General features: G+C 44.7%; 2 protein-coding genes across 2 annotated transcripts in view; both read right to left on the bottom strand.

Moving 5' to 3' along the window:
• SYCE3 (synaptonemal complex central element protein 3) overlaps window positions 1–3,821 on the bottom strand; it is a 32,498-nt gene extending 28,677 nt beyond the window's left edge. Inside the window, exon 1 of the mRNA XM_079304502.1 lies at window positions 3,795–3,821. Within this exon, the coding sequence (XP_079160628.1) occupies window positions 3,795–3,815 (21 nt within the window). The 5' untranslated portion in view covers window positions 3,816–3,821. The remainder of the gene's footprint in view (window positions 1–3,794) is intronic.
• A 1,005-nt stretch (window positions 3,822–4,826) lies between these two features.
• GABARAPL1 (GABA type A receptor associated protein like 1) lies at window positions 4,827–13,979 on the bottom strand. Its single transcript, XM_079303843.1, has 5 exons — window positions 13,806–13,979; window positions 9,887–9,965; window positions 8,805–8,923; window positions 7,449–7,510; window positions 4,827–5,263 (listed from the first exon to the last, which is right to left on the bottom strand). Exons 1-5 carry the CDS (start codon window positions 13,893–13,895, stop codon window positions 5,254–5,256), a joined length of 360 nt encoding a protein of 119 aa, XP_079159969.1. The 5' UTR covers window positions 13,896–13,979; the 3' UTR covers window positions 4,827–5,253.
• Window positions 13,980–14,211: the final 232 nt, after the last annotated feature.

Below are 14,211 nucleotides of genomic sequence, written 5' to 3'. Positions count from 1 at the left end.
TGGCAGGACATCAAAATGTTACAATGCTGTGTTCCTAGAGCTAATGAGGAGGTTCTTTCATTAATGAAAAACCTATGAATGTACAGAACCCACATTTCAAATTGTGCTGTGTAAAGAGCAGAAGCTTGTTATTAGAAGTTCTAGAGATCAGGGAGATGAGGCTTTTTTTTCTGACTCTGTTTCATTGTATGGCCTTGAGGCAAGCCAGTGCATATGTCTGCACCTTCATTTCCCAGCAGCAGGCTGGAGACAGTAAGAGCTTCCCCATGGGGCCACTGAGAGTCCAAATTGATAATTTCTGAAAGAACTGAGGCTGGCATTTAGAATTTAGTATGTAAGTGTGAAGTAATAACATGCAAGCTAATGAAATGTGATCAGACCTGTCACTGCTCATTTTCTGCTGTGTGCTCCTTGGAAAAAATGCACTGAGTGAGATCTGAAATATTCCAATATTACATCTGAACAATCTCTGGAAAGTGGAACAATACTTATTTCAGATTCTAATCTGTATTGCCACCTTCTCCATCATCATTACATCATTTTTACACAGTGAATTGCAGCTTCACTCCTGCCTTTTCTTGGCTGTCATTCTAAAAGGCTTGTTTTACCCATTGTTTTTTAATTTTTCTTTCCTAAATACTTTATTCAATTGCCAGCATATCTTCATAATGATACCACTCCTTCAATTATATGCTCATTTTGTTCTTGGGCTCAGAAGATCTCTAAAGAAAAAGAAGGGTCCACCCTGTGTAAGCTGTTCCTTCCCTTGCCCTGCCATGAGTTTTCTGAATAAAAAACATTTAGGATACCCTGTACCTGCAGCCTGAATTCCTGTTGGAGCAACCACCCACCTAATCTGGAGAAGCTTTTTCTGCAATAACTTTGGCATTAATTTAAGTCCTTTTTCCTGCCTTGGAAATTAATTTGTTACTTTAGTGCTGGGCCTCCCATGCAATTCTGCCAGGTTCACCTGTATCCTGCAGTCTCTTCACTCATCTGTCCTCACTCCTCTCCCACACCTTGTTCCACCATGCTACTACCTCCATCTGCACTCCACAAACTGAAAATACACCAGCTTTGCCTCCCTCTTTTCATCCCAACACAATGCAGCCTTTGTCAGAAGGGTCCTGCATTTTCAGACTCTAATTTTCACCTTTAGTAGCAAAATGTAGGGAACGAGGGAGATTTCAAAGTTCTTCACCTCTGAAATATGGCTGTGTGTAGTGGGCTTCCTTCTCTCTCTATGACATAATGCTTTCTTGGCATCATTTACACTCCACAGATGAGAGGCACTTTAGTGGCTGTAGAATTTCCTGAGGTTCTTTTTTCCTACAGGTTCTTTTTTCCCTCCTTTTACACTTGCAAGTTTTTCTGTAATCACCTGAAGCCCAGGACTGTGTATTACTCCATGCATTATTTCCACCCTGCATTTCACGATTCATTTCCACTCTGTGGTGGGAGGTGTGGCAAAAAAGGTTGTTTGTGTTCATCTTTGGGATGAGCATGGTGTGGTGTACAGGAAATAGCCACACTTCTGGGTGTGTGGACAAGGTGGTGTGTTCACAGGTGTGTATTCACTGTGGGAATGATGTGGGATGTGAGGCATTTTCAGCCCTGCAAAATGTCTTTGAACCTCAGGACATGGAGATAGGGGATGGCTGCTCCATGAGAGAACATCTCAGCCTTCTGTCATCTCTGAGAGAGAAGGTGGCTGGACATCAAAGGGTAAGGAAAGCTTTCTGGTCCTGCTAATCGTGCTAGGAAAAGGGCAGGTGCTACTGGAGCAATAGGATACTGCAGGACACAAGAGGCAAAGAAAAGGTAAAGGGTTTACTCCAAGGAGAACTCCCATTGTACAGTGTATACACCACGAATTCCTGATCTCCCTGACACATTAGGAAACATCTCAAGTTCTGCAGAGAGTTGCCACCCCCTTGTCACCCCCTGTGCTCCATCAGTCCCTTGGGAACAGCATCCATAATGCTGAGCACCAGCAGAAGGGATTGTATCTGGGAGAACAAAGCCAGATTTTCAGCATCAAGGAAACAGTCTACAGGTTTGGTGGCAGCTGTGACACTTGCCACATGTGCTGGGAACACTGAATGGGAATGCTTTTGCCCTAGCAAACAGCAGAGAGTTATATCCTCTGCAAACAGCAGGGATTTATTAATGTAGGGATTTACATTTACTGACCTGAAGGTTTGCTCCTATATGGAAAATTGTTAAGGGATCAAGTAGCAAGCTAGCAAACCCAAAGTTTTATCAAACCTCTGTGCTTTGGGATGCCTGCAAGCTTCCAGGAACACAAACAGCTCCTAAAGATTGGCTTGCTCATGGTCAGCTGTGCTCTGCTTGGGTCAGTGCTGCAAGTGCCATGCCAGCAATGAGCTCTCCAGTCACTCTATGTGCTTCACCCTAGGGAAGCATTCATCTGAGACTGAGTGACATCAATGAGCTGGACTTTCTCCCTCTGGTACTCTTATTTCTGTTTTAATCAGTGTTTCTTTCATCTCAGACATGACTGTTCTATGAAAGAGAAAATACCAGTGTCTAGCATTGACTTGGGACTTTTTATATAGTCCATGTATGTCCTTCACAATGATGTTGTAAGGCCCTAAGATAAGTGATCTCTTAACTTGGGTAGTTTCTGCTCCAGGAAAATATTTTCTTCAAAGGAAAAGCATCAGGATGACTGGAGAAAGGATCCCAGGTGCAGTGATAGTGACCAAGGCAGAGAATTAATTATTTAACCTCTCTAAACCAGCTGAGCTCATCATTTCCCCCAGGCCTTGCTTTAATACCATTTCTATAACCCACAGAATAAAGGTTATAAATAAAACAGTCTTGGAGCACAAGCTAATATTCCACATATGGACCAGGTAAATTGCATTCACATTTTGTGTTAGTGCCTCTCAGCAATGGCACTGATACAAACATGCAAAGCAGCATGGCAGGGACAAACATCCCTGTGGCACCATTTTCCTAAGAAATGGGTGAGAGGGGGAGTGGGAGATGACTACTTAGATACACTTTACACCACTTTTCTACTTGAGCCAGCAGACAAATCCACAACTCAAACAGAAAAATCTTTAGTGTACTTGAAACTAAAATTCAAATTATTTCAGCTAATAGTGTATGCTTTTAGCTGCCCATCTATGCCCATCTGGCTGTAGTCACAGCACCTTCTGCCATACAGGGGCAGCTTGTTTCAGTCACAGTGGTGGATATGAGCACAGAAATTGCTGCTATGGGCAGGCTCCAATGCAGGATGAATTGCCTCTTTCTCAGTAGCAGCAACAGAAGCTCTCACAGTGGTTTCCCTCTATGTAGCAGGAAGAGAAGGTCATATTAAGCACAGCAAGTTTTATTCTTGTGAATTTCAGTGTGGTAATTCTTGATTTTATCACTCCAAGCAACTCCCCTGTTCAGTGCTCAGGGCTGGAGTCAATGGTCCGATCCCTCTGGAGCATCACCATGGCCCATTCCTGCCCCCTCAGCCAGAGGGACCCACACAAACCACCGTGACATGGAAGGAGGGAGGGAGGGGCAGGAGGTGGCATGTCTGTCACTGCTACTCCAGATGACAGCATGAATCCCTTTCCTCTTCACACCCTGCCAGAGCCTGGCTTGGAGTCATGGTGCTGAACAAATGGCACCCACTGGTTTTGCCAGCTCCCAGCAGGACTCCTTCCCCCTCAGCACACAAATATCCACATGGAAAAGCAGCCTCATTTGTCACTACTGCAGGCTTCCTTTTCAAGGAATCCCAGATTTCCTTATCTTTGATCTCCTACCTCTAGAGGGCCTTGTGCCATGGCGTACCTCCTTCCCATGGTGAGTTCCTCCTTCGTCTGGGCTGTGGTGGCACACGAAGGACGGGTGGCTCCATGAGGAACGTGGCTGGCACAGCACGTGGCACCTGTCCTACTGTACCCACCACTGGGGGTACAGCCAGAAGTGGTGAAAGGTCCCATCCACAGGCAGGAATCCTGCTGGCAGGCCAGGGCCTGGGAAAGGCAGGCCTGAGGGGAGAACCTCAGAGAGCTCATGGCGGCACAGCGCTGAGGGCAGGGACTCACAGGGCTGAGGGCAGGGACTCACAGGGCTCATGGTGGCACAGGCTGAGGGAGGGACTCACAGGGCTCATGGTGGCACAGGCTGAGGGCAGGGACTCACAGGGCTGAGGGCAGGGACTCACAGGGCTCATGGTGGCACAGGCTGAGGGAGGGACTCACAGGGCTCATGGTGGCACAGGCTGAGGGCAGGGACTCACAGGGCTGAGGGCAGGGACTCACAGGGCTCATGGTGGCACAGGCTGAGGGCAGGGACTCACAGGGCTGAGGGAGGGACTCACAGGGCTCATGGTGGCACAGGCTGAGGGCAGCTGCAGCAGTGCCAGCACAGGTGACCACAGGCTGAGGGGCTGAGAGGGACAATGCCAGGACAGATACAAACAGTCCTGGGCCATGGGCATCCGGACAGGCGGCCCAAGGTACCTGCCAGGGACAGGCAGGGCTGGTGATGCCCCCGAGCACCCATCACTGTTCAGGGCCTTAAAATGGCAGAAAATGCATCAGTATATTCATTATGCATCTTAAGACTTTCTCACATCATCTATGTAAATTTCCATTGGTGGCATGGCAAGTCACAGCTAATGTATATGTGACAATACTCCAAAAATAGGAGAGATGGGACTTGTCCTGGTAGACAGGACAGAGTTAATACAGGGTTGTGGGAAAAAGCAGCAGCAAAAAATTCTGGCAAAATTGTCCCTTTATTTACAAGTCAATATCAGCAAGAAATGCTAGTCACTCATTTTGGACCAATTTGTGATTTTCAAATGCATCTTTATTGATAAGTTGATTAAGCTCTAGTCTGAACTTTATTTTACAAGAACCTGCAGCTAACCAACACAAAAAAATTAACCATCATTACCTTGTACAATACTAGCACAAAAACAGAAATGCCACAATTCAGTTGAAAGAACTGTAAAAGAACTAAATCAAATCATAAACTCTACATGTAACAAACAGTTGTGATTAGTCCTACGTGTCATTTATAAACCCAGCAGCGGGAGGGGAGGACTGAACACAAAACCAAGCACCCAGATGCCACCTCCTTCTCCCCTGAGTGTGCTTAACCACGTGCTTGGCATGAACAAGTGGGACAGCAGCAGAGAGATGCACACCATCTGCCTGTGTCTTCTCTTTTATCCTAGAAAGCCTCCTGGGTCTGTTCTCTGCTTCAGAACATTCAGAGCTTCCTAAAACAAGAGATTGATGCAGATTTGCACCCAAAGAATGTGATGAAAGCCTGGTAGTTGAAGGAGAGTGAGTCTAAAAGAGAGAACTGAGCAGTGCAGGCAGAAACTGAAGTTAGATCTAAGTTGGCAGTAGGCACAACTCATCCAAACACATTTATTCCAAATGAACACAGGATGGAACAGCAAACCTGAAGTTCAGGATGTAATACTGGGGATGGTATTATGCCAACCACTTCACCATCTGCTTCCTCATTTTCTGTCTGCCCATTCTGACTACTCTGTCTGCATTCTTGGTGGTTCCTCCCTTCTCTCCCATTCTTCTAGTACTTCCCACCCCACACAGGCAGTAACCCTCCTGCCCAACCACGCTGCCCTCCCTGACCTTCACACAGTTTTGCAGGTAACTCTCACTTGACACTCCCATCAGCTCTCCTGCCTCATGCACCTCCACGTCACAACAGTCAGAGAAGGCTGAAACCTGATTTCCTGTTCCCCACACTCAGAGAAGCACTCATCTTGATTTCTCATTTCTCAGCAACACAGGGAACGATGATCTAACTTTCCAGATAAGTAAACTGAGCAAGCACCTTCAACCTCATTTGGAATTCACCTGTATTCTCCATCCTTCTCTTGTCCTTCCTCATGGTCCCTCTCTTAAATGTAGGAATGTTTACAGTAATTCAGGCTTAGCTCTCCGATTTTTAGATATGATCCCAGAATTTTCCTGAAAGTCAGCTCACTCTCCAAGACTATTCCTTCATCATAGTTATGGCAGTAATGGGAAAATCTGCTGTTTGTGCCACCAGGAAGAAACTGCTTTGGCACAACAGCATAAGGCTTCCACAGGACAGCACCCACCTGACACCCTTCTAAAAACAACACTGGCTTAAAACAAAATAAGAAAAAAAATCTACAGATAATCTATTCCCTTTTCCCTTCAAGTCTAAGAGAACCTCTCTTGTGGCACAGAGAGGCACTGTTGCCCAATCACAAAAAGCCAGCAAAACATGTGTGGCAGTGACTGATTTCCTACACTTGTGCACGTGGTGCAAGGGCTGTACAGGGATGAGACATGGAGGGAAGGCTAAACCTTTTCCTCAACAGGAATTCTGCCATCTTCAAATCTGCAGAAGACTGGTTGGTACAAGGACAACACTGATAGATAATTTTCTGTGTTCACCAAAAACAAGACCACTAGTAGTTAGTTGCCTTAATGCACAGCAAGGGTCACTAAAGTTAGGTATCAGGAAAAGCAGTCTCACTTGTAGGCTAGCTAGGAACTGAACAGACAATCTCAGCAACCTCCAGGATCTTCCTCAGTGAAGTTCAATACGAACAAGTTTGATGAGCAGCCATGGTGGACATGTTTGGGATACTCAGTGGGCTCTTGAGGTCCTTTCTAACCCCATGCTTATGAATTTATCAGTTGACTACACTGAAAAGAACAAAAGGGTCATTTTTTCTGTCCAGCAGTTGCAATTAAAGCAACAAAGGAAAAAAAATAGCAAAATATTTCCTTCCTTTCCCCAACCTTCACATCTCACAGCTGAGGAGTTCCCAGCCCTCAGAGTAAGCCCTTCTAATACTGATGGACAGAGCTACCAGCCTTTCTAATACTGATGGAAATGATGGGAAACACAATAACCTTGGAACAATTCACAGGTAGCAGCTGGAGTGAGAGCTGTCAGCACAGGACAGCCTTGTGTGGGCAGAGTGAAGTGTTTCACAGCTCACTGAATGGGAGCCATGGACAAGACAGGACAAGGTCAGTGTACAATACATGGCATGCCTTCTTCATCCAATAAAAGGGTTACATGAAAATGGCCATCCTGCCCAGTCACTCTCCTGGAGCTTTGCTATGCTGGCTTGTCTAGCAGCCTCCAGCACTAACTACTTCCAGCTGTGGCAAGAGAAGAATTGTGAACAGTGGAGTTTCCCCACCCCCCAGTGTGGAACCTCTCATTAGTCTTGAAGTTCACCCTGTCCCCCTACCCTGACTCCCCTCACTTTAAAAAATAATGGTTATAATTAATGCGTGGAAGCTGATGACATTGTGCATGTGGTTCACTTCCAGTTCTCTTTTTCTCTTCTCATGCATCCTCCTCCTGCCTCTCCAGCAACCCCCTCCCTGCCAATCCATTCCATCAGTCCATCCAGCCTGCATGCCTGGGGGGCTGCTGCTCACTTGCCATAGACACTCTCATCGCTGTAGGCCACATAGAGAAAATAGTCCTCCTCGTGGTTATCCTGCCAGGGAAAAAAGGGACAAAGTGAGAAGCCAAAGCTGGAAACTCCCTGCATGGGAGAAAGTCCAACCCAGAGACCATTATAATATGAGCAGATAACTTCTCCTTCACTGCTCCTCTCTGTTGACATCCAAGGCTTCACTTCCCAAAACCAAAGAGAACTCTGGCCACAGCTCTGCTTCTAGATACAGGCAGGACACATTTCTGAACACAGGGAATTTACTTGAAAAGTCATAGCCAGGTTGTATTGCAAGCATGCAACAGAAATAGCTCTGACTGTTCACCAGTATCTCAGCATGGTACGGTCTTAAGATCAAGAGAGAGACTTGGAAGGATTTAACAAGTGAAAAATCACCTCTAGATGGTATTTTTATTCACAACACTTTGACAAGTGGCTGTATTTCTAAGTCCTGTTTTACATAAGGGCAATAGAGCTGACATGTTAAGTGATTACACTGACACAAAAATTCTGCAGAGTGCCACTAACAGAGATGTGCTCAGATTTGGAAAGCACTCTGACTGTGTTATCTTTTATTATCTTCATCAGTACACAGACTGATGAAGTGTCCAGTTACTGTCAAAAAGTGACAGGCCAAACAAGGCTCACAGCACCATGCTGGAGCTCGTTTATTAAAACACCCAGCAGAAGGAGAAATCAAGGAGAAATCAATCCAGGCTGCAAACCACCCAGGATATAATGGCTACAGAACTGAGAAATATGGGCATCCAATATGCCTTTAAGGTTGATCTAGTAACACTGCTGAGTAGAAATAGTGGGCAGCAATGCTCACAGCATTCTACATAAACCTCACCTATACAGAACAAGTGACAAAAAAGTAATTCTAGACAAAGAATTAGTGTTCCCTAAGAAAGTATTTCTAGATGGATGCCCAGTGACATTGGCCCTTTTACTAGCTTTTTACTTACTTTTTACTTACTTTTAAAAGGAAATCTCTTGTATACACAACAAAACCTATGTTTTCCACCCTTCCCAGCCCCAATCTTTCCTCTGAAAAGGAAGTGGTTTATTTAAATACTCTGTTAAATAGCAGGACCAATATATCACTGCTGGGGCAACTATTTGCAACAAACCTTTCAACTAGCAAACATCTACTTGAATTGATAAGGCTCTCCAGGCTCCTAACTGGGGGATGGAACTCCCATGACCAGGTGATGGAATACAGCTCAGGGGAAAAGGATCCCCGTTTTCAGGCCTCTGTGACCAAACTGAAACCACTGACATTTCTGGACACTGCTCTTGCCAACAAAAGGCAAGAGAGAAGGGCCAGGCTTACCTCATACAGCTGGCCCATGGTAGCACTGGTGGGAGGGATGGTGTTATTGACGAAGAAGAACAAAGCATCTTCTGGCCTCAGGTGGATCCGCTTTCGGATTAAGAAGTAGAATTGCCCAACTGAGGAGGAAGAAAGAATGCCTTAGATGCAGAAGGAATGTTGGAGGGTTTTTTTTTGTTGTTGTTGCTGTTTATTTTTGTATTTTGTCCCTAACCATGGCTGTTTTCTTGTGGTGGTGGAAGTCACATGCTGTATATAAAAAGTAGGGGAAAATGAACAATGCAGGAAAAAAAGCAGTAGAAGAAAGCAGTAGCTTCATGACTGTAACCACATGAGCAGCCAATCCACCCAGAGCTGGCAGTTTCTCAAGTACACACCTCATGCCATGTTCTCTCTAAATCCACACTTCACCTATAATGGTATGAAATGCTCTACTGAGGGGACTGGTAGGAAGACCTTTAACTAGCTTAACCTTTAAATCCTACAGATCAAAGACACCTTAGAGAATTTAGCCTTGGTGTAAATGATTATACCATTCCTGAAAAAAATATTCATATTTTTTTACTTGAACTACGTTGCACAAGAAAGATTTTCACAGTCCAGTAAATACTGGACGAAGAAACAAGGCTGTTCCTTTAACTCATTCATGTTGTTAAAAACAGATGCAACCATACTCAAGATCACCATGACCATTCAGAAAAAGAACTTTGCAGCTATGACTACAGCCACAGGGGTGGAAAAGGGTGGGACTACTGCAAGAACTTGTCTCTAGCAACAGCCTCTGGCAGCTAGGTCATCATTGGCTGGTGATGATGACACTGCCCATGACACACAATTTAGTCACTTTTGTCATGGTTAGAACTCAGCTGTGACACGCTAGCTGAGCCAGTGAGATACCTCACAAGATCTCAGAGAATTCTGCATATTGTAATCCAGGCTATAAGTTATAAATATTACAAGGATAGCAGATAAACGAGATGTTGAGCCTGTCTGGACATTTTCTTTTTGCTGATCACAGAGTAAAAAGCACTTCTGAGACCCTCTCACTGAGAATCAGGAAGAAAGGAGGTAGACATTGTTACCTGTGAGGTCGGAAGGCACAAGATACTTTCTTTTGTCTAAGTCAGGTACTCTGGCTTTGGGTGCTTTTTCCACTATTACCTGGAAAGAGACAAAGCAAGAAACAGATGTGAGTATGATAAACCAAAATGTTTCAAAAAGCTACAGTGGATCAGGATATTACCCTTTGATGGTGTTATCAGGCCTTTAGATATTTAATCTGTAACAAATGCACAACATTAAAGAACACACAGGTGAGATGACTTTAAGAAGAAAAGAAGACAGCTTAAAATCACTCCCAATAGCTGTGCTGGGAGCCCAGGGCTGCAGCAGTAAGCATAGTGAGTGAAAAAAAAAAAAAAAAAAAAAAAGTCCAGACATAAAAATAAACCATAATGGCTCAGAAAAAAAAATAATTAGGACACCTTGATGTTCCCAATTCAGGTTAATTTTGTGTGAAGCTGTCAGGAGGCTAAAACACGAACACAAGTAAGTTAAACTGTTTCCAAACAGTTACAGTTCCAAACTGCCTTGCACAAAATCAGCTCTACTCCCAGTAGTCCCACATCCTAATTTCTACTCTCACCAATATCAAGTGCTCTAGAACGAAGAAAAGAATTAAAGAGAAACTACAGCTTACTGGGGATATTTTTTTTTTAATCTCCAGTTCTTCAGGAGTTATAGTCTACTCTGAAATTAATATCATTTCAGTTTATTATCCATATTTCACATAGGTATGGACATTTTCTTAATCATTTAAACATACAATAATTAAAACCAGCCTACCATCTGGGCAACTGGACCCACAGAGACCTCTGACACAAAACACTAACTTAATTATATTTTAACACAGAAAAATACAAAGCTCAGCAGCTTTAAGATCAAACAGACCAAGAGGTTTTCTGCTAAAAGATAATTTTTGTTAGCAGAGTTAGGCAAAATATTTACCTCAGAAGCAGGAAGTATTCCAAAGTGACCTGATCTCCTTTTCCATTGAAACCTTTGGAACTACTATGTTTATGCAGAAACAAAAAAAAAAGCAGGCTTTTTTTTGATGATATGCATTTTTGAATTGGTAAAAAATACATCACGTTTCAATCTATGTGGCTTGCTGTTCTGCAGAATTCTGACCACTGAAACTAAATCTAAAGCTGGATTTTCTGAACTTCCTAGACTTTTAAATTTTCTTAGAACCCATAATTGTAAATACTCCATCTGAGACACTGTGGGACTAATTTCTAAGGGTTCCACACTCCCATAGCTCTTTGGCAACTCAAATTAGCAAATACAGCTGTTGTGTAAGATAAAAGGTTGAACTGCTGTGTACTCAGCTTTGTTTGGAAGCAAAACCATGTTGCCCCACCAGCAAGACACCATGACAGAACAAAATGTTATCCTGAGCTTGGTGTATTTAGCCTGGACATGGTGCTATCCTAACCTGAATCCTCCTAGAGCCAAATGAGTGTCTGCAAAATAACTCACACCAGAGAGGTACCAACTAGGACATCTATTCCCTGTGCTCCATTTGAATGTGGCCACCACAGCCAAACTCCCTGAAATTTCCAGGTTTGATTTTAAAATAGAAACACGGTTGCCTCAGCTACATCAAGATTTTCAAGTCCCTAAGTTATTACAAAGCACTCAAGCTCCTTCAGGCAGTTTGAGTAGGACATGCATTTCTATGAGGGAAGGACATGCATTTCTATTTCTGGGAGGGAAGGACAGTACCACAATCTCACTGAACAGGTGCAGGCTGAACAACAACAGCACCTTTCACATTTTTTACCAGCACAGCCAAAAAAGGCAATATCTAACACAATTAACTGCAGCGGGGAGAAACCTTTAGATTCTCTCTATCTGGGGAAAATAAATAAATAATAAAAGGCTGAAAATGTGGATTAGCATTAGAAGTAATAAATAAATGGCAATAGGTGATAGAATATTGACTTATGAAGAGAACTTTGTAGCTTGTAAGACAATGAACACTGATTTCTTTGTTTGCTCAAATGTATAAATAGTTAAAGGTTTTGATAACTGGCATGTATCGTGGAGCTATCCCCATGTACCCTAACACTGGATAAAGTAATATCGATTTTAGTTCTTGCCCCCAATTAAAAAAAACTACTGACAAGCCAAGCTGCTTGCTGGGACTACCCTGACTTGGGGGAGGCAGGGGGGGATTGTAGATTGGTCAGTAGATAATAAAGGAAAAGAAGCCATACCTATGAGAATGAGGTGAGCATTGGGGCTTCTAAGACCAAGATTTAGGAAAGATTTAAATCAGATCACCATTGACTTAAGAGATCTTAAAGGACATCTCCCTCCTGCAAAGATGCAGGGAAGGAATGGAGGTGCTCTGCTTATCTGGCTGGCAACTGCAGTCAGTTTGCTGGATAATGCAGGTGATCTCTTCTGAAGCACTAAACCCTTCACATACATTAAAAAACCTACAAGGAAAATCCTAAGGGTAGAATATAGACTGTGTTGCTGTTGAGTGGTGACTGTGATAAAGCAGGGCAGTAGAGTCTCATCAAAATACTGAGATGTATCACAGCACTGCAGCGGAGGCAGCCAAAAGGATGACATCTTCAAGGATCCTGCTGTCAGGAAGGGCACACACAGAAGAGATGTGAAGCACAGAGTGCTGCATTCAATTCTTTGTATGCAGCTCTGGCAAGAGGCTATCCCTAATAATTCACATTTGGGCCTTGCAATGAATAATTTCCAATTTTCCTTAACTCCAGCACACCTTACTATTCTGCTCCTGGTTTTCTTTACAAAGTTTCTGCTGATGCCCTCCCTCTCTTGACCTCCTTTACCTCCTGCCAGACTGAGCCTCCTCCTGGGCTCCCCACAGGGCTCTTCCTGACACATTTGTCATGACCCGCTGTGCAATCTGCCACATTAATCCTTAATTTACACCTTGTCTCACACCAGACTACAGAGCCCTCATCACAAATACCCAACCCCATACACTTCAAGCTGACCTGCTGCATGCTCAACCTATCCTCCCAAAACCAGAGAGAACAAAGGCACCCAAATAATGATCTCAAAAAACTTTTTCAAGTCCATTTTGGGGTCATTCCTCAGATAAAAAATGCTGCTAGCCTGCAGAGAAAACATGGGGTGTAACTGTTTCCCTTTGTCATTAGTTGTACAGAGGGGATCTTAGTTTTTTACAATGCAGTAAATCTAGGGCAGACCTCTCCAGTAGGGATGGAAAAAACCCAACTTGCAAAATGTTTATTAAAAAGGAAAAAACACTCTACACTTAATTAGGTTGGTTTTTTTTTTTTTTTGTCCCAATAATTATTCAGAATTACGAAGCCAAAAGTTTCCCACAGGCACTCCAAAGGGGCCTAGGAATGAGGAAGCAAAATTTAGCTAGATGACCTTGCATTCCAAGTGACATTTTCTCCACAGGATGATTAAACAGGAGGGAAAAAGGATTGAGAAGCATCATTTTTCTGCTCATGCAAAGAAAAAGAACAAGGCTATATCGAAAAGACAAGCCAAGCTGAAATAAAATAAAAATATCAGGGCCGTCTGAGATGACCCGGATGCAGATCATGTTTAGTATGAAGAATACCCGGTTAACCGACTCGCCGATCTGCATTTTCACAGGAACAGGGTGAGCTCCTTCCCCACTCACCCCCACGCACGCCAGGAAAAGATCAGCAGCGTTCCCACCGTGGAGTTACTGCGGATCCCAGGGGAAAAGGTGTATTCCACCCACCCGCCCACACCGCAGCACAAATAAATAGCCCCAGCTTTCACTAAGGAGAAAAGCAGCCGGGGATTTGAATCAGATCAGCGAGATCACCATCATCTGTACTGAACTCATTCCTTTCGCCCTTAAAACAAGGCGAGCAGCCGGCACGGGAAACAAAGGCGGCCGAGGCCGGGCCCGCAGCCATGGCCGCCGTGGCAGCGCGCACTCACGGGGACTCTGTCGGGATATTTCTTCCGGATCTTCTCCCCTTCTTTTTTCCTGTACTCGAACGGGTGGTCTTCCTTGTACTGGAACTTCATGGCGCTGGGCTGCCCGTCTGCTCGCTGCTGCGGCTGCTGCGGCTGCTGTGACTGCCTCCGCCCCGGCCGGCCCTGCCCACCGAGCTCCGCCCGGCGCCGCCGAGCGCCGCCCGCCGCGCTCCGGCCTCACGGGGAGCCGCCCGCCGCAGCGCCGCTCTGACGTCACGGGAAGGCGCCGCCCGGTGTGACGTCACGGGCAAGCACCGCCCCGCCGCAGCGCCGGTGTGACGTCACGCGGAGAGGTGGGGGTACAGGGAGGGGCGCGTCGCTTCCAGCTAACCCTATACCTAAACAAACCAATAAATATTTTAAAATA

This window comes from Erithacus rubecula (assembly GCF_903797595.1).
Source record: "Erithacus rubecula genome assembly, chromosome: 4".
Taxonomy (NCBI): domain Eukaryota; kingdom Metazoa; phylum Chordata; class Aves; order Passeriformes; family Muscicapidae; genus Erithacus; species Erithacus rubecula.
Note: the sequence above shows the minus strand (reverse complement) of the source record. Positions and strands in the feature narration are given on the sequence as shown.

What these genes read in the sequence shown, in the direction of transcription:
- GABARAPL1 (XM_079303843.1), bottom strand. Translation starts at nt 13,895, where the DNA reads ATGAAGTTCCAGTACAAGGAAGACCACCCGTTCGAGTACAGGAAAAAA. An exon ending in AATATCCCGACAGAGTCCCC is followed by an intron (nt 9,966 to 13,805) that starts GTGAGTGCGCGC and finishes GTCTCTTTCCAG; the next exon opens with GTAATAGTGGAAAAAGCACC. An exon ending in CCATGGGCCAGCTGTATGAG is followed by an intron (nt 7,511 to 8,804) that starts GTAAGCCTGGCC and finishes TTTCCCTGGCAG; the next exon opens with GATAACCACGAGGAGGACTA.